Consider the following 26,468-nt stretch of genomic DNA (forward strand, 5'->3'; position numbering starts at 1 on the left):
CATACTCAATATTTTTCCTTATGAGGTAGAACATGTGTTGAAGAAATTGAAGAATCAGAAAGCCCCGGGGGAAGATGAAGTTACTGTAGAGTTGTTAAAATTGGAAGGAAGAGACATAACACAAAAACTGGCAAGGCTCTTCACAAAATGCATCAGAAAAAGTGACACCTAAGCAGTGGAATGATGCAATAATAGTTTTGCTGCATAAGAAAGGAGATAAATCAGAAATTGGAAATTACAGACCAATTAGCTTGTTATCCCACATCTACAAGTTTTTCACAAGGGTCATTACTAACAGATTAGAAAGAATACTTCATGAGAATCAACCGAAAGAGTAGGTGCCTCCGTAGCCAAGTGGGCAGGAGCAGCAGCGCGTAGCATACGCTTCTTGATTACACCAGGGTTCAAGCCCGTGCCCAACAAATACACAGGATGTGGAAAGATCAGGGAATGACCACCGCATATCTCCAGAGCAATTTGGCCTTAGTTGCTAATGCTCCTAAAAACCAAATAACAAACAAACAAAGAAACAAACCGAAACAGCAAGCTGGCTTTAGGACAGGATTCTCAACTATGGATCACCTTCATGTAATATCACAGCTAATAGAGAAAGCAAATGAATATAAAACACCATTATGCCTGGCATTTGTGGATTATGAAAAGGCATTTGACTCCATATAGCATAAGGCAATGTTTCGGATACTGGAAAGACAAAGCATAGTACCCAACGTATTATGATTTTGAAGAAAATATATAAGAATGATACCTCCTTTATTAGACTAGACAAAGACAGTAGGAAATTCGAAATTGAGAAAGGAGTTAGACAAGAAGACACAATATCTCTGAATCTGTTTTCTGCTGCCCTTCAGGAAGCTTTCAGAAGATTAGACTGGTTGCAGAAAGGAGTCAATGTGAATGGAGAGTAGCTAAACCATTTACAATTTGCAGATAACATTGTGGTCATAAGCCACGATCCCAAAGAATTAGAGGGAAATCTTAATCAGTTATGCACAGTTAGTAAGGATTTTGGACTAAAGATGAATATGGCTAAAACAAAAGTAATAATGAACAAGTATGCCACAGAAAGGGACATAATGATCGGAGGAGCAGTAATTGAAAAGGTGGAGCCATATACTTATCTGGGACAAGTTATTAGCTGTAATAATGATAAATGGCTGGAAGTCAAGAGAAGAATAAATTAGCATTCAGGAAATATAGTCACATACTGAAGAGCAATATCCCAGTTTGTCTGAAACGTAATATAATGAACCAACGTATACTTCCCACCATGACTTATGGAAGTGAAACTTGGGCACTCACTAAAAGAATGGAAGAGTAGCTGAGAACTACACAGCGAAGAATGGAACAAATTATATTGGGAATCAGACTGTTAGATAAGAAGAGAAACACGTGGAATAGGCAGCAAACTCAAGTAAAGGACATTCTTATCAAAACTAAAGAACTAAAATGGTCTTGGGCAGGACACATAGCTCGAAGACATGATGACAGATGGACTAAGAAAATAACAGAATGGTACCCAAGAGGAGCTAGAAGAAAACCTGGAAGACCACAGCGGAGATGGATAGATGAAATTCATGAGTTTTTGGGTAGTAAATGGATGGCTATTGCACAAAACAGAAGTAACTGGAAAGTTGCTGGAGAGGCCTTCATCCTGCAGTGGATTGAAAATGGCTGATGATGATCATGATACTTGGATTTCAGAAAAGCTTTTGTTTCTGTTGTGTATGAAAGGCAGCAATATGGTAAAGCTCAAGCTGCTACAATGAACAAAAGGGTGGTTCAGTGGGAGACGACAGAGAGTGGTAATCAATGGACGCTGCTCTTCGTGGACTAATGTTATTAGGGCAATCCCACAGGGTTTGGTGTTGGGCCTGCTGTTGTTTTGTATATTTATCTATGATATTAATGAAGGTATATCAGGCTTAATATCCAAATATGCAGATGATACAAAGGTTGGGTGGGTTGTGAATGACAGTATTTTTACAATTCCATGAGAAAAAAAAAATCATTGAGAAGTCCACCAATAGCAGAAAACTCACTGCCCTTCCAATAATGTAAGCCATTTGTAAATAAGGAGATTACTATGCTTTATGAGGGCGGGGTGGGTGCTCCAAAAATTAACAAGAAATTAATAACCTGAATTCTTGACAAGCTGTCATATAATTGTAATACCAACTAAAACTAAATTTTAGGTTTATAACATTTCATTTCATTTCATTTCTTCTCCTCCCTACCTTTCTTCTAATATATCAATTTAACTACCAACCTTTAACTTACTAAAGTAACCAAATAAATTTACATTATGTCATTTTTTACTTATTTAATATTCATAATAGATTACAACCAAAACAGTGTACAGGAACCCCTGTATAACTTGGTACTTTTACCACACGGTTTCGCTCTGACACAATTAATAAATTGCGACAATCCTCGCACAACACGGTACTTCTACAAGATTTCGCTCTAATATGGTTTGAGAATTGCTGGAAATCTCGCATAATGGTATTTTTGAGCTTTTGTGGTGGGAAAATCCTGCTATTATGTTAGATGTAATTTTCGGCATTTCCATTCCTTTTTGTGAATCCCTGCTGTTGACTTGCTAGTTGTTATCGCCTTCGTGATATTTTTCTAAAGCACATTTCTGGAGGTCACTACCATAAAACAATAAAAACAATTTGCAGTTTCTGGTTTATTGGTCTTTTCTGTTTATGTAATCAATTATAAAAGAGTAGTAAACTCAATCTTCTTGCATTTGCTATAGTACTGATAGCTGGAATTCTATTGGTTTTCATAATATTATGGTGAAATGTTTCCCCCTTCCATGAAATATTCAATCATAAAAAACATAAATAAATTTTAAGAAACTCATTACTCCGTATCGTGTTTGTTGTAACTAGTGCATACTGTGTTCTTTGTTATTAATTTCTTATCATTTTTACTGTTTTAAATTTTAAAGCAAAAAAAAAAAAAAAAAAAGTACGTACATACTTTTTTTTTTTTTAAAGCTATGTATGTGAGCGTAAATTTATTTTTATTTTGCTAACTGGAAAATATTCTTCCGATTTTCACATATCATTTAAAGCGGGAGTCCACTGCATTTTGTTGGGAGGTCCCTGGGTTAGGTTCTGTGCTATTGAACTTGTGATTGTTTGAGACCATAAAAAATAATTGTGACTTCGAAGAGTACAGTTCGTGACTTTTAAGGAGAGCAGAAGGTACACAAAATCTATATGCTGCAGAAGAGATTGTGCTTAGCAGTGATGAAGAGGAAGAAAATTAAATGAACGTACATATAAGTATGAGAGTTTGTAAGGTAAGATGTTTGTTGAGTTAGTACCATTTAAGTTACTACTATTATAAAAATAAAGTTAAAATATTAAATTAGTACTACTATAAAAAATTAAGTTTCCAATAGTTATAAAAAAAAAAAAAAAAAACTTATTTTTGTTAGCTTTTGGAACGTAACCCACTTTTTTTTTTACTGGTTCTTAGTCTCACATAACACGGTTTCGCATTACATGAGATTTTGTAGGAACCAAACTACTGTGTTATACGAGGGTTACCAGTATATGAAAATATATACATACATGCTGACACTGAGAAGTTTTCATAGCATAGTTTTACAGTAACAAATAAAAAAGCTTAAGTAACAAACAAAAAAGTTTATAACCAGCTAAGTTTATCCAATTTATTTTCTGTTTTATAATCATTTGAGTATAGGGAGAACTTAATAAAAGGCATTTAATCAGGGCATAAATTCCAGGTGAATAACTAGAATAAAACAACATAGTTAGTTAGTACAATAATATAGAGAGAAAACTTTTTTTTTTTTTGACAATCAAGCATGCTTACTTGACAGGTGAATTTTAAGCTACTGAATTAAAATTAATATTATGAAATATGAATGAAATATTATTATATATTGATAATGAGAAATTCTAGAACAGAAATTTCAGATAGCACTGATCTAAGAAAGATCCAAGTAGATTATTTTAATAACTCACCTTCAGCTTAAACTCCAACTGGGGTAACACAGCTACTAACATACTTGGACAGATAGCATTTAATTCATATATGAGGTCATAAAGATGCCGTACCATATCACTCTGAGTCTTACCAAGGATAAGAGCACTGTTGAAAAACTAAAGAGAAATATACACAAGAACATTATACTTGACTATCTCTTCAACACATTTTTTTTTATTTCCTACATGAATTAGTTACAAATATATATGATCTGTCAAAAACAAAAAAAAAATGAATAAATAAATAAAATAAAAATAGGTATCATTCAAGTTACAGAATTAATGTTTCTGGAAATTATTAAAAATAAAGCAAGCATTGAAAACTCCAGAATTAAGTTTTTGACAGAAAATAACAAGATTAGATTATGTTCTGAATCAGACTAAAGAAAAACATGAAGTTCTCTGAGCATTGTAGACAGGTCGCAAGGAAGGCCCATGTTATCTTATCAATGATTTATTGAACATTTGCTAGTAGAAATAAGAACATCATTATACAAGGAATCTCATTATACAAGGCTATTGTTAGACCATACTTGGAATATTATATTTAAGTATGGAGAACCTAAAAAGAAAAGACATCGGGCTTCTTGAAAGGATCCAAAGATGGGTAACTTGCTTAGTGAGATCGGCAAAAGAGCATCCATATGAGGAAAGACTGAATATGTGGGTTGCACAGCTTGGAAACTAGGCACCTTAGAGGAGATTTGATTGAGATGTTTAAGGTTCTGAGCAGCAAAAGTAAAATGAATGAGGACGAAATTTTCAGTTGTTATAAATGCTAGGGTCCATAAATTCAAGTTAAGGGGGAGAGAAGTTCAGACTGAATTGAAGGAAGTTTTATTTTAGCCAGTGAGTTAAAAATTACTGGAATAAGTTATTTACGTGGGTGGTTGGGCTGACAATTTGGGGAAATTCAAAGGTAAGCAGGATAGTTTACCTACGGGAGGAGGGAAATGCATAGGTTGTTTATTCCTTTTCTTTTATTGTTTATTTATTTTACATACAATTTTACTTTTTTTTTTTTTTTTTTGGCTTAAGTAACAGCCTAATCCTTAGGCTTCCTTGCACCATATGGCCATTACTAACTAAAACTCCACTTCTGCACACGCACGCACACATATCACATGGCAATCAAATGGAGCTGACAATTAAGCAGCAAGCACAACTTATTTTTTTTAATGTGAAATTCCACACAAAATGTACAATTCTAAAAATATTCATCCTGCTCCGAATACTTCATTTTAATACAGTGGTGTGAAAATCATCACCCTGTGTCATGCTACTTGAGAAGATCAGCACAAGCCTTTACTCTCTGCTCCTTTTAATTTGTCTTCTAAAAATTTTCCTTTGAGAAAACACAAAGGTTGAATGTGGATTCAGTGTTTCAAAGAATATAATTCTCACATGCCTGAAACAAGTGGTTTGCCCGCATTATGATTATCATTTTTGCATTAGTTTTGTAGTTCAAAAAGTGGGGCACGATTAATTTTAAAAATATATACACACCTTATTTTTAATAATAAAAAGAGACCAAAGTAAGTTAGGACAAAAGGCTCATAATACAAGAGCTATAAAGCATTATTATACAAGGGCAAAGTCTCAATTTGTAAGTAGCAAAGAGTAAAATATGCTTGCTACTTAGTGCAACAATGTGCTAAGCAGAAAACCTAGTTTGTCCACTGCTACACACAAAATGAGGCCATGCTTAACTTGCATAATAATAAGTGATGTAATAATAACAAGAATTGTTTTCAGTGCATTAAAATCTATCCCACTCTCACACATACATTTCACATCTTAATGCATAAGGTCTTCATGAATCACTTTATCCACACACTCTTCAATTTTCTGCTGTCACTGCAGCAACATTTTTGGAAGTCTTCTTCTGTTAATTCTTTTAGGCAGTTCATTATATCCAACTGGATTTCTTGCACCTTCAAATCACTGCAACCATTGCTATGTGAATCTCAATGGGTATAATGCAATGTTCCCTGCATTCAGAAACACACCAGGATTCATGTGCCCATTAATATAACCTTCCATTTCCAGAGAGTACTGTAGCCCTGCTTCCTGCGTGAAGATCACACAAGCAAGAGAAAAACTGAGATCTTAGTTTCAGAGCAGCCTTAAAAATTATCTGTTAGAATTACACCAGCGTGAACTTTAATATTCTTCCAGCAAAATATTCACTTTTGATGTGCATTATTTTTTTAATTACAGGTGTAGATTGATGTGCATTATTTTTTTAATTACGGGAGTAGATTATATACGGTTCTGCGTATAAAGTGCGTGACATACTCAGTGCTGTGGTTATTTCCACAAAATTCTGGTTTTTGTTTAGATTTCTCTTGCTCCAAGTTACAGTGCACTGGAAGGCAACGAAAAAATAACATTTCTTCAATAATAGAACTTCTGTTACAGAAGATATCTGTTCTTATTATCCAATAAGTGTCTGAATAAAGAATAAAAATATAAAGTGTATCATTTTTAACTATCTATAAAAAATCCCAAAAATGTTGTATGGCATATAAAGTAAATCACATGCCTGCCTGCCTGCCTGCTCCTGTTTTTTTTTTTTTTTTTTTTTTTCGGCATGCCTGCTAAGAAGGTAAAGAAGGACAACAAGTAGTATACAAGGTCTAATTAAAATGTTGCAAAAAAAAAAAAAATTTCATTTAATGATAAATGTTTACATTGTTAATATTCTTTAATAGTATTAGCAATGGCCACATGGTGCAACAAAAGCCTATGGCTTATGCTGCACCAACCAAAAAAAAACCCGAATAAAACAATGATAAAAAAATAAATAAATAAAATAAATAATAATTAATAAAAGAAAAGGAAATTAAACCTATCATCCTATGTGCTTCCCTCACCCGAAGGTACTATCCAGATGACCTTTGAATTTCCCCAAACTGTCAGCCTCTACCAACCATGTAGGCAACTTATTCCAGTAATTTATAACTCACTGGCTAAAACAGAACTTCCAGCAGTCCAATCTAAACATTTCCTCCATAACTTGAATTTATGTCCCCTAGTTCTAGCATCATTTATAATCTTGAAAATTTCGTCCTCATTCATTTTACTGATGCCTCTCAACAATATCAACAATTCTGCAACTACACACTTGTTCCTTTGTGCCAGTCACTGAAGAATATACACAGAACTGACTGAATATATGGAGGACATTTTAGGAAGTCTTCTTCTGTTAATTCTTTTAGGCAGTTCATCATGTTCGAAAATTCTGATGTGATAGAGCAAATTTCAAGTATATTTTGAAATTTCCATTAAAATATAGTTGAAATTTCTTATCAGCAGTGAACATAAGAGAACTTTTCATAAAATGCAGACTTTTGCATGCCTAACTCCCTCAGTGACTTGATTTTTAGGCTAATATATATGTCTATGTTTTCTTAGTCTGCTGATAATTTGTATTTTTGACCAACTGGATTTTTTCCACCAATTCAAATCATTTTATTTTCATGTCCTATTTCAATTGTGGGAATATATTCAAAAGTTGCATGGTGAAAAATCATGAATAGGGTGGGTATGATGCAATTGATATGTTTCTGTTGGTCAAAAATACAAATTATCAGTAGATTAAAAAAGGAAAGAAGTATAAATTAGCCTAAAATCAAGTCACTGGAGTTAGGCATGCAAAAGTGGATTACATCAGTCTGCATTTTATGAAAAGTTCTCTGATGTTTACTGTTGATAAGAAATCTGAACTATATTTTTAATGGAAATTTCAAAAGATACTTGAAATTTGTTCAATCACATCAGAATTTTTTTACAAATAAAAAAATGAAAATATTGGTTTCTGGTTTATTTTACATAAAAATACTAAAAATAGAAATAACATAGGCTATGTCCTCCTATCAAGCACAGATGGCAGCAAACTATGTTTCTTATACACTAAATCGCCTTTTCCTTTTTATAATAAATGAACAGATGCATTATAGCCAAAGTAGCTTATGGGCCATCAAACCCTCACAACAACTAAATTGCCTTTTTGACTTCCTAAGGTAACTAGTTTTGGCATTCTCTTTTTGGCATCCAGCAGTAGTCAGCTATCATACTGATATTTCATCCATCTTGGTATCTTTGTAATGTAGTCACAAAGGAACTGGATACAGAGAATAAGTTTGATATCATATATTTGGATCTTAGAAAGGCTTTTGATATTGTGGCACATGGAAGACTGCTGCACAAATTGGAGCAGTGCGACATTGGAGGCAAATTGCTGCTATGGATAAAGGGATGGTTGAGTGGGAGAAGACAGAGTGGTAATCAAAGGACACTGCTCTTCGTGGACTAATGTTATTAGTGGAGTTCTCCAGGATTCTGTGTTGGATCCATTGTTGTTTTCTGTATTCATTAATGATACTGATAATGGTGATACTGTATTCATTAATGATACTGATGATGATTGGCTTAATGTCCAAGTTTGCAGACGATACGAAGGTTGGCAGGGTTGTTAATGACACTAATGACAGTACACTGCTGCAACAGGATCTAGAAACGTTGAGTTTCTAGGGCTGAGAGGTGACAACTGTAGTTTAACATTGACAAATGTAAAGTACTGCATATGGAAAGCAGTAACCCCAGAGTAACATATCAACTGTGTGGTACTACACTGACAGAGGTAGAGAGTGAACTGAGAGAGTGACGTGGGGGTAATTGTGCAGGCAGATATGAAGTTATCTGAGCAGTGCAGACGGTCTGCAAGGGTAGCCCATGGTGTCTTGTCAATGATATACAGGAATTCTTCCAGCAGGGATAAGGAGGTGATTATCCCCTTGTATAAGGCAATGGTCAGGCTACACCTTGAGTACTGTATAAAGGGATGGTTGTAGAGCTGTTAGAACGAGTACAGAGAAGGGCAACAAGATTAGTGAATGTAACAAAGGGTTGCTCTTATGAAGAAAGGCTTAAGTTTTGTAAATTACAGTGTCTGGAGACTAGGCAACTGCAAGGTGATCTGATTGAGATGTATAAAGCTTTGAATGGTTTGAGCATGCTTAATGCTGATGAGATTTTTCCTCTTGCTCAGAATAATCGCCTGAGAGGGCATAAATTCAAATTGAGGAAAGACATTTGTAGGATAGATGTGCAGAAGTTTGCCTTTAGCCATCGGGGGGGGGGGGGGGTTCATTGCTGGAACAAACTTCCATCTGTTGTTGTAGAAGTGGATAGCTTAAACAGATTCAAGGCAGAACTAGACAAACATCTGGAGCGGGTGGATGAGTGAAATGAGAAGGGTGTGTTTTTTTTTTTTTTTTGGCTGATGCTATATAAGCTTGCTTTCTTGCATCATGTGCCCTTGCTAATGCTGCATGTAGATGGTAATAAGGCTGTAACTGTAAATGAAGGGGAAAACTCCTACCACACTGTCAGTGTTCAATCAGTCAGTGTACGTTGCACAGGCATTGTAGTTGAGATTAGAATGGGCTGAATGCAACTGTCTGATACTCACCTGAACTAGGTTCCTACCCGGACATGACCAGCTTGCAGGTTCCACCCATATCCTAGCAGAATTCCCGACAAGAGGAACCCACTGACAACGACTACACTACCAAACTCAGAAGAAACTCCAGACCATGACAACTAACCCCCATATTGGGGTGGGATTACGTAACCTGACTCGGCCACACTGAGTGGGAAACAGGCCTCGTCCTAGTATCCTCCCTACCAGAGAACCACTCGCTAACCCTTAGAGGATAGGATATCAACCCCTGGTGGACTTGATGACCCCCTTTCCTGGTGGGATCGACTCAGTTTCCATCAATACAATCTGTAATCTGTTACTACCCTCATCGCTTAGTTTTCTAGGGAATGCCTTCTCCCATTTCCAACTTAAAATCCTCTTATTCCTCCCCCTCCACCCAAACATCCCAAACTTCTCCCACTATCACCAACTCCTTTCACTTACTACTTGGGGCCCCTCCAGTTATCTTGGGACCCCAGTAAAGAGTCATCGATAGTAGAACCTGGCATGCCTCCATGTGGCTAGAGATGGGGGGGTCACAGGGTGCTAGTCCTGGTGTACCCTGACTACTATATGCCTGTTGGTTTGGCCAACAGCAGAATATGTTCTGTTGTTGGCCAGAAGAATTTGCTTGGGCTATGCCCGGTACAGAGGACTCAGAGGAGAATGGGGGAACCATGGAGCCTGCAACAATGATACTAGACATCTGAATCTGTCTGATACTAGAAGATAAAACATCCTTTCTCCATTGGAGAAAATGGCCATCATGAAAAGCACAAAAGCATGTAACCAGGACAGTACAAGAAGAGTTGTGTCCTGAGAAATGTCACTTAGATCAACACTCCAAGTATGATGGGGTTCTTTAAGTCTGAGTGACACAGGTTGGCTTTCATGTGGCTTACCCTCATAAAAGGAATCCCACAGGGTATTATAAAGATACTCACAACTAGTATGCAATGTGAAACTTCGAATCCTAGCAGCATAGTGAGACAGCAATGTTTTTATGCAAAGTTGTAAATGCGATCATGTGCTTCAATGTAAAAGCTTTGGACTGGAGACGCCTTGAAAACTCCCAGGGCTGTCCTCAAAGCACTGTGCTGGATGATGTTCAGCCATTCTAATATGCTTATCCTAGCAGAGTCATATACTATAACCTATGGCGTGAAAGGGATTAGAGACTTGTACAGTCTAGTAAGGCATATCGATCAGCTCCCCATGACATGGACGAGACATTGAAATATATTCAAATGCTTTAGACAAGTAATTCATAAATGAATGATGTGAGCTTGGAAGTCTAGCTTTCTGTCTAATATCAGTCCAAGAAATCTAATGGTATTAACAAATAGGATTCTATTTTGGTTATGACAAATTGGAGCTGCCAATCGATGGTTTTCATACTTTGAGACTGAAAGGAAATAGTATTAGTATTAGTAATGGCCGCATGGTGCAAAGAAGCGTATGGCTTATGCTGCACCAACCAAAAAAAAAAAAAAAAACACCCGAATAAAACAATGATAAAAAAAAAACACCCGAATAAAACAATGATAAAAAAAAAAAATAATAATAATAATAATAATTAATAAAAGAAAAGGAAATTAAACCTATCATCCTATGTGCTTCCCTCACCCGAAGGTACTATCCAGATGTCCTTTGAATTTCCCCAAACTATCAGCCTCTACCACCCATGTAGACAAATTATTCCAGTAATTTATAACTCGCTGACTAAAATAAAACTTCCTGCAGTCCAAGTAAACATTTCCCCTGTAACTTGAATTTATGTCCCCTAGTTCTAGCATCATTTATAATCTTGAAAATTTCTTCCTCATTCATTTTACTGATGCCTCTCAGAGCCTTAAACACTTCAATCACATCTCCTCTAAGGTGTCTAGTTTCCAAACTCTGCAACCCACATATTCGGAGTCTTTCTTCATAAGAACGCCCTTTTGCCGATCTCATCAGGTGAGTTACCCGTCTTTGCACCCTTTCAAGAAGCTCGATGTCTTTCTTTAGGTGCGGTCTCCATACTTGAACACAGTATTCCAAGTGTGGTCTAACAAAAGTCTTATATAATGGGATTATCATGTCCCTATCTCTACTTGCAAAAGTTCGATAGATCATCGATAGGACACCATGGGCCTTCCTTTCAACCTGTTTACAATGCTCAGAGAATTTCATGTCTGACCTTATCGTAACACCCAAGTCCCTTTCCTCCAGTACTGGGTTTAGTTGAACTCCACCAAGTGAATAAGTTATTTTGGGAATTACTGTTTCCCAGGTGTAATATTTTACACTTTGTGGGATTAAAGCATAGCTGCCATTTTTCTGACCATTCCTGAAGTCTATCTAGGTCTCTCTGAAGAACCTCAGCTTGACATTGATCATTAACTACTTTACCAATTTTAATATCATCTGCAAATTTAGACATCACGCCCTCTACCCCTTCATCAATGTCGTTTATGAAGATCAAAAACAACAGTGGTCCTAGTATTGATCCTTGGGGAATCACACTTCTTACATCAACCCAATCTCAGGAATAGCCATTTATCACAACCCTCTGCCTCCTGCCCTGAAGCCATCCTGCAATCCATCTAAGGATTTTCCCAGTGATTCCAACCCATTCCAGCTTATAAAGCAACCGCTCATGTGGAACTGAATCAAAAGCTTTGCTGAAATCTAAATAAACAATGTCGAAATTATTCCCTAAATTCAGCTCGTGAGTGACCCTTTCAAAATAGTGAACCAGATTTGTTAAACATGATTTTCCCTTTACAAAACCATGCTGGGTATCCTTGAGAATTTCAATTTGATCCAAATGATCCTGAATTCCACCCTTGATCATTGCCTCCATTATTTTCCCTATCACTGAAGTCAGAGTGACAGGTCGATAATTTCCCACTTCACTCTTAGAGCCACCCTTATGTATGGGAGATACATTGGCACTTTTCCAATCCAAGGGAATCTCCAGTCTAGTGATGCTCGCATAATTAGCCTCAATGGTTCAATGCACTCACTTGCTGCCTCCCTTAAGATTATAGACTATATTCCATCAACTCCAGGAGCCTTACTGGCCTGTAGGCTCAAAAGTTTTTTCATTAAATAATCTTGCGAAATTTCAATATCATTAATTACATATTTTTCAACTTCGGTCCCACAATTTCCCATTGCCACAAAAGGTTTTTCTTCTATAAATATCGGTGCAAAATAAGTGTTGAGTTCATCTGCAACAGCAGCTGGTGTATTTAACACTATCCCCTTTCCCTTACGTAAAGGTTCGATCTGGTTTGTCCTACTCTTTTTGGCATTTATATATGTGAAGAATTCCTTATTACCCCCCCCCCCTTTGCTCTGTTTTCTAGTGATTTCTCATAAACTGCCTTTGCCTGTCGAACCTTTTCTGTGGCTCTATTACAGATCATCTTGTAGCTGTTATAGGCTTCAGTACTTTTTACTGCTCTGTAACCTTTCCATGCCACCTTTTTCTGCTGAAGTAATGTGGCAACTTCACTATTCATCCAGCTTGGAACCATCCTCGTGGAGTATTTTTTTAATGGTAAATACGCATTCAAGGCATCTGTGATTAATGTTTTAAAAGCATACCACAGTTCAATTGTATTTATTCTCTGTGCGATATCAACCCAGTTAATAGAGGCCATGTAGTACCTTAAGGCATCGTAATTTCCTTTTCTGAAATTAAAACCCATTCCTTTGCCTTTTACTACTGCTACCTCTCTCTCTTCATCATCCACCGTAGAACTCCGTGATCACTTCCTGCTACTGGTTCCTCTACTGTCAGCCCTGTTATGTCATCTGATTCATGGGTGATCAAGTGGTCTAGGATATTCTTTTCTCTAGTACTTTCCCTGATAAATTGATACAAATAACAGTCATCTAGTTGATTCAAAAATTTTGTTCCCCATGTCGAGTTTCCTTCTCATTTACTCCAATCAATTAGAGGCAAACTGAAATCACCCATAATAAGACATTGACGCTTACTTGCCCATTTCATTTGCATGTAGAGGATTTTGTCATAATCTTCACAATTACCTGGTCTGTAGATTACTCCTACTCGAATTATACCTTTGTTTCCAATTATCTCACACCATACAGATTCTGTACTAGCATGTGAAACGTCTGAATCCGGGAAAGCTATCATTGCACTCAGGCTGCTTCTGATAAGAAGCATTACACCACCACCCCCTTCTACCTACCCTATCCTTCCTAAATACATTATACAAGCAGTACTGAAACTCATCATCCCCTATTTCTGGGTGGCACCACATCTCCGTAAGTCCTATTATGTCCGCATTACTTGTTTTAATCAGCAGTTCGAATTCACTCATTTTATTGACAACACTTCTGACATTACTATATAAACAATTAAGACTTACTGTTCTTGTATATTTAACAACCCTAACACAACCCTTGAAGTTTTTTAGGCTCTCTTCCCTGGCATTAGCTACCTGCTCGCTTGAAACGTTTCTGCTCCCAGATAAGAACTCTTGAGGTATGTGCAAGAGTTACTTTGACCAATATTATCAGATAAATGCGTATCATTATTACCCACATCCCCTCCTAACTAGCAGTTTCCCTGAATCTTTAAGGTATCCTCAATAATACTGGCAAAAACTTTTGCACCACCTTTGTTTAAGTGTATCCCATCTCTATAAAACAAATTTCTTCTACCTACAAGTTTGGGCCATGCTGGTAGAAATTTCCCCCCTAAAGCCTTGCAGATTCCTTCAAGTCTTGAGTTAATCCACATATAATCCTTGCTATCATGTCTGGGCAGAATTGCAGACACATAGACATTGTGGCCTAGCTCGCAGCATTTCCTCAGCATGGTCCTGTATTTTTCCAACAAATCGTCAGATCGTGTACGTTTAATATCATTAGTCCCCACATGAATAATAATATTCTCTTTACCCCCCCCTTAAAATCTGACAATCTGTTGTCAGATTTTAAGGGGGGTAAAGGTCATCTGAATACATATAAGCTTCAAAAGTTTTTGGAATACCCTGTGTCATGTTGCAAACTCAAATTGTGCATAGTACTGAACTAAGTATCGAACCCTGTTGTACACCTCCTGAATGTGAGAGGTAGAGAGCAGTGGCATAGTTACCATGTTGGCAGGCATGGCAATTGCCTCCGGGCCCGGGCTGTTTAGGGGCCCAGCATCTTTGGCTAATTTTATTTAATTGTTTTCATATTAATTTGTGACTTCCTTAGTTATGTGTTTGTGTGTGGAAAACAAATAGGAAAGGTATTTTGTAATTTATTGTAATTGTTTTTAGGGAACAATTATCAGAACAGCAGTTTCCTTGGATGTATATTTGATCCTCTAACGAAATTTCAAGAAAATATTTAATATTTGTATTTATAGCTGCATTATAAACTTCGAAAATTGGTGTGCAAAAGAAGAAAAAAAAAAATCATCCACTATGAATAACGGATTGTTTCTTGAAATGTGTCTTCTTCACAAAACTGCAAGATTTCTAACAATACAAATCTAACAGATTGCGACTAACGGCTGCTCAGAAAGTATTGTTAGAAAATATTTGCTTGTAACGCTTTGATGTCATCACAAATGGGGAAATTCTGTTTTAGTTCAGAAGCTGAATAAATTCACCATCCATGGTCATATGCTGTTCTGAGATGCAATAAAAAGATAAACCCCGCTGAAAAATAGATTTTCTCCCCATCATGTCTCTTGTTTTACTGTGGTTTTTGGCAGATTGTGTAATTTCTCACAATCAATCCGTGACTGCTAAACATGGTGCGGTTTCTTGTATTCTCTCTCTATTTTGGTATCTCCTCTGACCGGGGTCGTCCCGGAGTATAAACAGAAAATTTGTTTGTCAAAATGCTGCCCACCAATGGCACCAATTATCAACCAATTATAGGATATCAACCCCTGGTGACTTGCTGACCCCTTTCCTGGGTGGGATCGACTCAGTTTCCATCACTACAATCTTTTACTGTCCTTCTAATTTACACTGTGTTCAGATGATCCACTTTGCGAAAATTCGAAAGTGCTACATCAATTAGGAACAAAACCCATTTCCCCCAACATAACGAATTACTTTAGTACAATAAAGCACTACTACTAATGATTTTACTGGAAGGAAGTATCCACAATAAAACATCTGTACAAGACGAAAACATGCGGCCACTCGAAAGAAAGTAACCATAGTCATTTGCATTCAAAATTGCACCAGACCAAATTCGGACTTAATAGTATTTCCGCATCCTAGGATGAACTGACTAATTAGAACTTCAACATCTGTGATGAAACGTCCTGCACACCGATATTGTTGATTACAGCAATTACGTAAAGCAACAAAGCAAAACATTGTAACAGAGCAATAATGTAAAATATTGTTAGAAACTAAAAATGCTAAATATTGTTCTCTGAAAAAATTACAGTAAAGCAAAGTGGATTTTTTTCTCAAATTCGCACTGGACCAAAATCGACCTTATTAGAACTTCGGCATCCTAGGATGGAGCTGACTTAGAGCTATAATGCTAATTTTTTTTATTATTTTTATTTTTGTGTTTTTTATGGACGGCTCCTAGAACAAAAGTTCATCTCCACTTCGCTGCTCTGTTCAGTTTTTACAAACTCTGTCAAGGTAAGGCCAGTGTGTGTCCTGTAAAAAAAAAAAAAAAAAAATTCATTCCACATAGCAATATCCCATGCTGGATGAAGACAGATGAAAAGGAAGGCAAGAAAAGGAAGACGAGAGAAAGTGACAGGAAAGAAAAACTGTTTGTGAGCTTACGTGTGTGTTCTGTAGTGTGATGTTGTGTTTTGGCCTTTTGGCTACCTGGAAGCAGTGATCAGTGCCCTCCTCCCTGGGGAACAAGTTTCCCAGGGAGGAAAGAAAAACTTGTATAAGATGAAGTGAGGGAAGGAGAAAAGAGAAAGACTATCCCGGTCCAGAGAAGCCCCAATCCAGGATGGACTGCTAGAACAACACAAGCAAAAAAAAATAAATAATAATAATAAATAAAATAAATGAAAAAATAAATAAATAAAACATATAGGGTGAGAGAGGAGCTGGCCTGGTCTGGGGAGCCGCAGCCTAATGCTAGGATGAAGCTGATTTTAGCATCTGTTGTGAAACTGAATGGAATAAAGAAATAGACATTAGAACTTCCGCATCTGTGATGAAACCGACTTATTAGAACTTCAGCATCTCTTATGAAAGTTAGAGCCCGAGCTTTGACAACCTCCTGGCTGTCTCCCCACTAAAAAAGGGTATTTTTATTTCTCTCTCTCTCTCTCTCCCCCCCCACCCCAAGGTCAGATTAGAAAGGGCAAACTCCCTCCCCTAAGGAGTTTTTTCCCCCAAGTGAATGAAAGGAACTGGAAATTTCAGGAAAATGAACCCTGTTTTCCTTCATTCGGCAAACAGCTACTCTGTCAGCGCAAGAGAAGTGAAATTACATTTGCAGCTCAGAATGAAATTCAGGCATCCAAACATATGACACTTTATGGTGAATTTTTCCGGCGTGTGTGTGATAATGATATCAAATGTATCAAATGCATATCAAAGAAATATCAAAGTATTCAGTAACAATTAGACGGTCGTGTTCCAAGCCGCTAAGTGGATTTTTCTTATTTATTGATTTGAAATTATTGTTTTTCTAAAACTTTTGATTTAAATTTAGTAGTATAACATTATTTTGTGATTTTCTGATTAACTTGGTGTATTTATTCTTTACTCGGCCTTGTAATTGCATAAAAGTATCGGTAAAGGTTTCCACGTGTTTCAACTCCGCTACCGTTCGTAAATTTTCCCGCCATTGTGATACGATAGTTGTATGCCGTACTAGAGAGCATTAGTTGAACTTCGTTAGCAGTTAAATTGTTCGTTTAAATAAATACATATAACGACTTAGATTACAAACGTAACATAATTAATTATATTTAACATAATTAATAACATAACATACTTAATTATAATTAATTAATAAATTAATAGAATCATGACTCAGACCAGAGCAGCAAAGCAAAAGGCTCAAGCTAATGGAAGTGCTGTGGCTCAGAGCAGAACTGAGGGGGGCAGTTGTCCTCTGACTCACAGCCTTATAAAATGCACTGTTTGCTTGATGTTTGCAGAGCAATTGGGTACGGGACATGATACTGCCAAGGGGGATGTCTTTGTGTGTGCGCGATGCAAGGAGTGTATCGATATCAGGCAACAACTCGGCGTTCTTGTGGGCCTATATGAGAGCTTGAAGGACAGGGTGGATGCCCTCGAAGAAACTAAATTGAGGGGCCCATCAAGCTCTCAGCTGCCCACATCAACGCCAGAGCTTGCACTTGGGCATCGCGTGACACAGAGACAACCCCCAAGGCAGAATGCGCTGGTCCCGAAGGAACTAGTAGTTGTTGGTGACTCTATTGTCAGGGAAACGGGGAACATGCTTTGTAAAAAAGATAGGTGGAACAGGACCAGGGTATGTCTGCCAGGGGCAAAGGTTGATGACGTTGTAGAGCAAATATCATCTTTTAAGGGCACAAAAGGTGATATAGTTGTACACGTTGGCACTAATAATATTAAGAGTAGGAGACCGGCAGAATTACTTAACAAGTACAGGTCACTGTTGAACAAAAGCCGAGAATTAGGGTTGAATTTGAAAGTGTCTGCAATTCTGCCCAGACACGATAGGAGGGAGAATATGATGAGAGCCTTGTCGATCAATTCGGCCCTGGAAAGATTGTGCAAGGCTCAAGGGGTAGAATTTTTTTCAGCCTGGACTGTACTTGTTAACAGGAGAGATTGCTTCTACAGGGATGGGATACACTTAAATAGAAAGGGTGCAAGAATATTTGCTGATGCTATCGAGGCAGTGTTAGGTGGGTCGGAAAACTGTTAGCTTGGGGGGAGACAAAGACCAATAGATTGACAGTAGCCACTGGCAGAGGTGAAAGAGATTCTTGCACTGCTTCTATTAGAATGAGCAGAAGCCTGAAAAACAAGATGCATGGTATTTCAGAGACTGCTGGGAGCCATTGCGGTACAAGTAAACACATGGGTTGTGTTAGGGTAGCTAAGAATAGAAACAGGTGCAGGTATACTTGCGTGTACACCAATGCTAGGAGTTTAGTAAATAAATTTGATGAATTTGAGGTATTGCTCAAAACATCAAAGGCAGATATTGTTGGGATATCAGAGACGTGGTGTCACACAGATATAAGGGATGCAGAACTGCAATTTGGGGAGTACAACGTCTACAGAAAGGATAGACAGGATAGGAAGGGGGGAGGGTTATGCTATTAGTTAAGAAACACATAAAAACCAAGGAAGTGAAGCCAGTCAACATCGCTGGACAGTGCAGTGTTGAGTCAGTTTGGTGTGACATAAGCATTGGGAGATTAAAATTGAGAGTAGGAGTGTGCTATAGGCCTAATGACTCTGATGAGTATAATAAGGAACTGTACAGGGAAATAGAGTGGGCCAGTAAATCAGAGAGTCTTATAATGGGAGATTTTAATTTCCCAGATATTGACTGGAATTTGGGGGCTGGTTACTCACACACTAGCAGGGCTTTTGTGGATTTATTGGATGATTGTTTTCTACATCAGCATGTTCAGGAGGCAACTAGAGGGAGTAATACTCTTGATTTGATTATCAGTAGTGATTCTTCATGCATTAAGAATCTGCAGATAAATGAACCACTAGGTGGCAGTGATCACAGTGTGCTGAAGTGGGATTTACTGAAAGAGGTAACTACCATTAGGGGTAAAGGGAAGGGTTATTGCTTCCGTAAAGGCAACTACGATGGACTGAGACAGTATTTAAATTCTATACAGTGGGACCAACTGATGATGTTACCAACAGCAAATTCAAAATGGGAAGCATTCAAAGAACTTATCTTGGAAGCTACTAGGCTTTACATACCAACTAAGAAATATTGTTCAAGGTTTAGGCCAAAATGGATGTCAGATGAACTAATGAGGCATATGGCAGAGAAGAAAAATGCATGGGATACTTACAAATTAACACATGACACAGAAGCCTATGATAGATACAAGTTGATATGCAACCAAGTTACAAAGGAGGTTAGGCAGGCGAAGGCAGATTACGAGAAATCCTTGGCAAGGGATGCAAAGAAAAACAGAAAAGAGTTCTTTACTTATGTAAACTCTAGAAGGAAGGGGATGAATCAGATTGGTCCACTTGATATTGATGGGTCAACTGTTGATGATCCTGCTCAGGTAGCTAACAAACTAAATGAATATTTTGCATCGACATTCACACATGAGGAGTTATTCACCAAGGGGAATGCCAGAGGTGTATTCAACTCTAGCAGTAAGCTACAGAATCTTGAAATAACTGGGAGTAAAGTGGAGGAGAAACTGTTGAAGATAAACACAAGAAAGGCACCCGGGGTGGATGGGATCTATCCAGTTATATTAAAGGAGGCAGCAAAGGAAGTAAGCAAACCCTTAGCCATAGTTATGAGAGCTTCCTTGGACTCAGGGGAGGTACCCATGGACTGGAAATGTGCAAATGTGACCCCAATTCACAAAGGAGGATCAAAGGCTGAAACAAGTAATTATAGACCTGTGAGCTTAACTTCTGTTCCAGGAAAATTAATGGAGGCACTGGTTAAAGAAGCACTGCAGGATCATTTAGACAAGACTTCAGTTATAGCTCAGACACAGCATGGTTTTGTTAAGGGGAAGTCTTGCCTGACCAACTTGATTGGATACTATGATGCAGTCACAAAAGAGCTGGATGCAGGGAATAACTTTGATATTATATACTTGGATCTTAGAAAGGCTTTTGATACTGTTGCACATGGAAGACTGCTACACAAATTGGAGCAGTGTGACATTGGAGGCAAATTGCTGCTATGGATAAAGGGGTGGTTGAGGGGGAGAAGACAGAGAGTGGTAATCAATGGACACTGCTCATCGTGGACTGATGTTATTAGTGGAGTCCCTCAGGGCTCAGTGTTGGGTCCATTGTTGTTTTCTGTATTTATAAATGATATTGATGATGGTATATCAAGCTTAATGTCCAAGTTTGCAGATGATACAAAGGTTGGCAGGGTTGTCAAGGACACTACTGACACTATGCTGCTGCAACAGGATCTGGAAAGGTTGAGCAGATGGGCTGAGAGGTGGCAAATGAAGTTTAACATTGACAAATGTAAAGTACTACACATGGGAAACAGCAACCCCAGAGCAACGTATCAACTCTGTGGTACTACACTGACAGTGGTAGAGAATGAAAGGGACTTGGGGGTGGTTGTGCAGGCAGATATGAAGTTCTCTGAGCAGTGCAGACGGGCTGCAAGAGTAGCTCATGGAGTATTGTCAATGATATACAGGAATTTTTCCAGCAGGGATAAGGTGGTGATTGTTCCATTGTATAAGGCAATGGTCAGGCCACACCTAGAGTACTGTATACATGTCTGGAGGCCTCATTTCAAGAAGGATGTAGAGCTGCTGGAACGAGTACAGAGAAGGGCAACAAGATTAGTGAATGGAACAAAGGGGTGCTCTTACGAAGAAAGGCTTAAGTTTTGCAAATTACAGTGTCTGGAGACTAGGCACCAGCGAGGTGATCTGATAGAGGTGTATAAAGCCTTGAATGGTTTAAGCATGCTCAATGCTGATGGGATTCTTCCTCTAGCTCAGAAAAATCACCTGAGAGGGCATAAATTCAAATTGAGGAAAGACAGATGTAGGATAGACGTGCGGAAATTTGCCTTTAGCCAGCGGGTGGTTGGTTGGTGGAACAGACTGCCATCCCTTGTGGTGGAGGTTGATAGCCTAAATAAGTTTAAGGCTCAGCTGGACAGGTATTTTGAACGAACAGAGGGGTGAAGTGGAAGTGGGGTTTTTTTTTTTTTTTTTTTTGGCTGATGCTTAATAAGCTTGCTTTCTTGCATCAAATGCCTCTACTAATGCTAATGTTAATTACAATTTTCCAATCCGTCACTACGAGTAACGGATTGTGAAAATAATCCGTTACTGGTATGTTTTTTTTTTTTTTTTCGTTTGTACACCAGGTGAGATGCATGCGAAGTCCCTTGGACATAAGTTTTCAAAGTTTATAACGCAGCTATGAATAGAAATATTTTCTTGAAATTTCTTAAGAAGATCAAATATACATCCATGAAACTGCTGTTCCGATTTAGCCTTCTAAAAACAATTACAATAAAGCAAACTTTTTTTTTTATGAAATGTGCGTTGTGGTGATCAGTTTTTTTTTTTTTCCCCTTCTGTTTTCACTGTGGTTTGCAATAGATGAATTTCCTTGATTTTTTGTTGGTAGATACAATACATACTGAAGAAAGGAAATGCGATATTGTTGTTTTTCAAAAACAATTTGTTGCAATTCTTTTGTACAACAATTACGAAAAGCAGTAAAAGCAAAATGTTGTAACAGAGCAACAATGCAAAATATTGTTCGCAAATAATGATGCTCAAATTTCAGAAGAAAGTTTTCCAAGAAAGATGCTTACATTTTCATTTTCTCCTTGGATCATCTTGGTAACGATAATGACGTAAGCTCGAGTAAATTAATAGTTTTTGCTGCAATTTAAAGGTAGGAAATCAAAGAATATACTTCTGTTTATGTATATATTGAAAGTTTCAATTTTGTAAATTGAGTAGAAATTATAGAAATTATTAGTTTTTTTCAGTGGGGACAACTTTCAAGTTACAGTTAAAAATTAGAGCTTAGGGGGCAGACGTAAACAGATACTGGTATTCAGGAAAGAAAAACAATATGTCATAACCATAAATCGTGTGCAGTAAGCAAAGGATGTAAGTCGGATTGATCAGTGTCAACAATGGTTAACATAAAAATAAACATTAGCACAGTCTGCATCTGTCTCCCGTCTGCACCAATCACAAACTGTCAAATTTGCACCCTATGCCAAGCTACGCTGCACTTTAAACCAAATAGGCTTTAGTGACGCTACTGAATCTTATCTTATATGATTTCAATTATTATTATTCACCCTTTTGAAGCTGTTTTCGAAACACCTCACGATTAACAGGGCTGTTGTTGTTATTGTTATTTGGTTTTTAGGAGCATTAGCAACTAAGGCCATATTGCTCCGGGAATATGCGATGGTCATTCCCTGACCTTTCCGCATCCTCCGTATTTTGTGGTGATGCACGATTAACAGGGCAAGTTATTATTTTTATGCTCAGTTGCACCAATGAAACTTAAATTTTAAGCTAGACTTACATAAAAAAACTACACATTAAAATTTTGACTCAACAGTTAATAACTCATTTGCCATTTCGATACAATATTGTCAATTTAAGGAACACTTAAAATTTAAGTTACATTGGTGCAACCGGCCATTTTAATCAATTTACGCGTGAAGTTTCACATACCTACTTAAAAAATCTAATGTTAATTTTTTTTCCCTATAATTTAAATATTTAAAGATCACTTGGTCAATGTAATTTGATACACCATGTTGGTATTATTATAATTATTGAAATAATAATTATTTACCCTAGTTTCACTGTAACACTGTATGTGTATCAAAAATAACAATATCTATTTTATTTATTTGAATTTTCGGTAAACTCTTCCCCCGGAAGACAATGGGTGATCGTAAAAATTTTACAGTCGTTTTTTTTTTTTTTGTTTTTTTTTTTTAAATGGGGGTTGTTATATCACTTTTATTTATAGAACAAAAATTTAATTATTTTTTTATTAGAAGGGTGTTAAATAATTTTTTGTAGTGGTTTCATGGTAAAACATGCATACTTTTACAGTTATTGTTCTTTTTTTACTTTACTCCATAAATTGCAGATGTCTCGCCATGTATATAAATAGCTTTGCGGTGCAGAAAAACGAAAAAAAGTAAGGGAACCACCGAAAAATTAAACAAAATGCAGAAGATAGATAATTTTTTCCGACGACAACTGCAAGCCAATCCACGTAATGTACCTGCTGCACTGAGTAAAGATCACCCTGCTTCATTGGATCTGGCAAGAACAAATGACAATCAAGACTATCAAGTTATGGAAAATGAAGCAGTAAGTCAAGAAACAAACTCATTTGTTTACGAAGGTTCAAGATTAGATCCCTCAGTTATTTCGTAACAGTATCCAAACGACCGTGCAAATTTTTCAGAAAATATTTCTGATACAGACAAACATATGATAATAGATTCAGGTCCATGCCAACCTAAAGGTCCCTTTCCGATTACTGTACAAAATAATAGGTCGAGGTCATTTTCTGAATTTTATTATAGTAAAACAACGAAAGCTGGTCTTAAAGTACAAGTTACACAGCTATGTTATTCTCAAATATCTGATTTTGTGTATTGTGAACCATGTTGGTTATTTGGAGATCGCTCTAATGCAGATTTAAAAAAAAATCTTGGATAAACGGCATATCTGACTGTAAAAATTTATCTAATAAAATTAAAAGACACAAAGCTTCCTCTGTTCACATTTCTGCTTGTATAACATACGATCTTTGGCACACAAATAAAACAACTGATGATGATTTAGTAACCAGTATAACTAAAGAAAAAAATTTCTGGAGACAAGTTTTGAAATGCATTATTCATGTTACATTAGCATTAAGCAGTTGCAGCATGGCATTCAGAGGTCACCGAGAAAATCTGAATGATAAAAATATAAAAAGTAGAATTTTTTTTGTCTATAATTGAGCTTCTATCAAACTATGATCCCATATTAAAGGAATTAATTTCAAAACGTAATTACCGGTCAACATATTTGAGTCCAACTATTGAAAATGAAATTATTTGTCTTTTTATCTGAGAAAGTCAAAAATGTTATTATTGATGAAATAAAGTCTGCACCGTTTTTCTCCGTAATCATGGACACTACCCAGGATGTCACAAAAACTGATCAGATGAGTCAAATATTTTGTAATGTTACTGTGAAAACAGAAAATGATATACCATCAGAAATCATTATAAATGAGCGATTTTTGGGAATTCATAGTATAAAAGATCAATCAGCTAGCAAAATTGAAAGTGACATTATTTACTGTATAGAATCCAAAGGGCTAGATTTACAGAACTGCCGAGGTCAAGGATATGATGGTGCCACAACAATGAGTGGGGCATATAGTGGTGTGCAATCAAGAATATTACAAAAAGTTCCAAATGCCTACTATGTTCATTGCACGGCACATAACTTAAACTTAGTAATTAATGATGCTGTGAAAAAAGTAGCTGACGTGTCTTTATTTTATGACATAATTGAAAATATTTACTCATTTTTTGGGGATGGCATTGTACGATGGGATCTATTGAATCAGAAACAGAATATAGATGTAAATGATAGTGCTAGTGCTATATCAGCAATTACTCTAAAGAAATTGTGTCCAACGCATTGGTCATCAAGATTTGATTGTTTACTAGCACTGCGCTATAGATTTACAGATGTCCTAAAAAACATTAGCAAAAATAATATTAGTGTCTAAAAAAAAAAAGACGAAATATGCCAGGCAATTGGCTTGCAAAAAAAAAAAAATGGAAACGTTAAGAATTTGTTTTCCTTTTGGTATTAAATTACTAAATATTGGAATCAATTAATTTAACTTCAAAGTTACTGCAACAAAAAAATCTATATCTTGGTCAGGCAATATGTCATTTAGAGGCATCTTTAAATTCTATGGTTTTGCTAAGAGATAATTATGAAGAAAGTAAACATTTTGCATTTTCTTTAGCAAGATCTTGGGGAATAAATTTAAATTTTAATAACAAACGCAATAGGAAAGTTAAAAAAATGTTTGAAGATTTAGCTCAAGACGAACGACTTCAAGATTCTGAAAGACGGTTTAAAGTTGATATATACTATGCAACAATAGATATTGTGATACATCAATTAAAATCTAGATTTCTTAATACAAAAAATGTTGTAGATAGTTTTAAAATTATGCAACCAGAAACACTATTGTAGAATTTCAAAACCGATACAATAAAGATATTTCTGATTACACTTTCCACAGCAGCTATTAAATTTAAGATCATCTTTAGGACAAGAAATTTCAAAAATTAATTCAATTTGGGACTTGTGCAACCTTATTTTAATTAAAAACAAGTCGTTATCTGCATTTGTTACAGACGTTATAATGGCATGTTTTATATTCTTGACCTTGCCGGTTACTGTGGCTGGTGCTGAAAGGAGTTCTTCAAAATTAAAACATATACAGTAAACCGCCGCTATTCGCGGGGTTACGTTCCTGAGAAATGTCGCGAATACCGAAAACGCGAATACTGAGTTATTGCTTCCATAGTAATAAAGGGGTTCTGTTCCAAAGTATGAAATAAATAAGAAAAACTAGTCTAAAATTTTGTCTATGTATGTATTATATATACCTTCATAATATGACTGTACATAGACAGTACATAATGAAATGCAAGCATATGGCATCGAAATGAAAATAAGAAACAATTTAATATTAAATGTAATATTTATTAGAAATTTCAAACAAATCTTTCAAACCAGTGCCTTTGCTAGCTAAAAAAAACTTATCCCGCCAGTGCTATCACCACTTTCGCTAGTGTTGATAAAGGAGTTTTGCCTTTTCACGAATGATGAGTGAACTTAAACAGAATTTTATTTTGAGTTCGGTCTTCTATCACAGATCTAAAGCTTTTTCCATTTTTTTCTAATTTAACATCACGAGTTACAGAGCAAATTTTTGAAGCAATTAGCGCGTTTTCACGGACACTACGGTGGATTTTTTCTTCCGATTTTTTGATTGATCGTACCGCTGACTCATTGATTTTATAATGTTTTGCCACTGAAGAGACACTTTCACCATTAGAAATTTTGTCTAATAACTCAATTTTATTCGCTAATGTCATCACCTTCTTTCATATTTTCACATTTCTCTTGTTATTCGTAGTCCTATTTTTGTATGGGTAAAAACAAAATTGTCCACAATAAAGGCACTTCTTCC

General features: G+C 36.6%; 1 protein-coding gene across 4 annotated transcripts in view; it reads right to left on the minus strand.

Annotated features, from left to right (window-relative positions):
* Window positions 1–26,468, minus strand: part of LOC150078026 (sister chromatid cohesion protein PDS5 homolog A-like) — a 797,139-nt gene that overhangs the window by 582,892 nt on the left and 187,779 nt on the right. For all 4 annotated transcript variants that reach the window (XM_090384327.1, XM_090384329.1, XM_090384326.1 and 1 more), the window contains exon 9: window positions 4,026–4,163. In XM_090384327.1, the coding sequence (XP_090240453.1) occupies window positions 4,026–4,163 (138 nt within the window). The remainder of the gene's footprint in view (window positions 1–4,025; window positions 4,164–26,468) is intronic.

Source organism: Mastigoproctus giganteus, chromosome 11, assembly GCF_048544385.1.
Source record: "Mastigoproctus giganteus isolate SK-2022 chromosome 11, ASM4854438v1, whole genome shotgun sequence".
NCBI lineage: Eukaryota > Metazoa > Arthropoda > Arachnida > Uropygi > Thelyphonidae > Mastigoproctus > Mastigoproctus giganteus.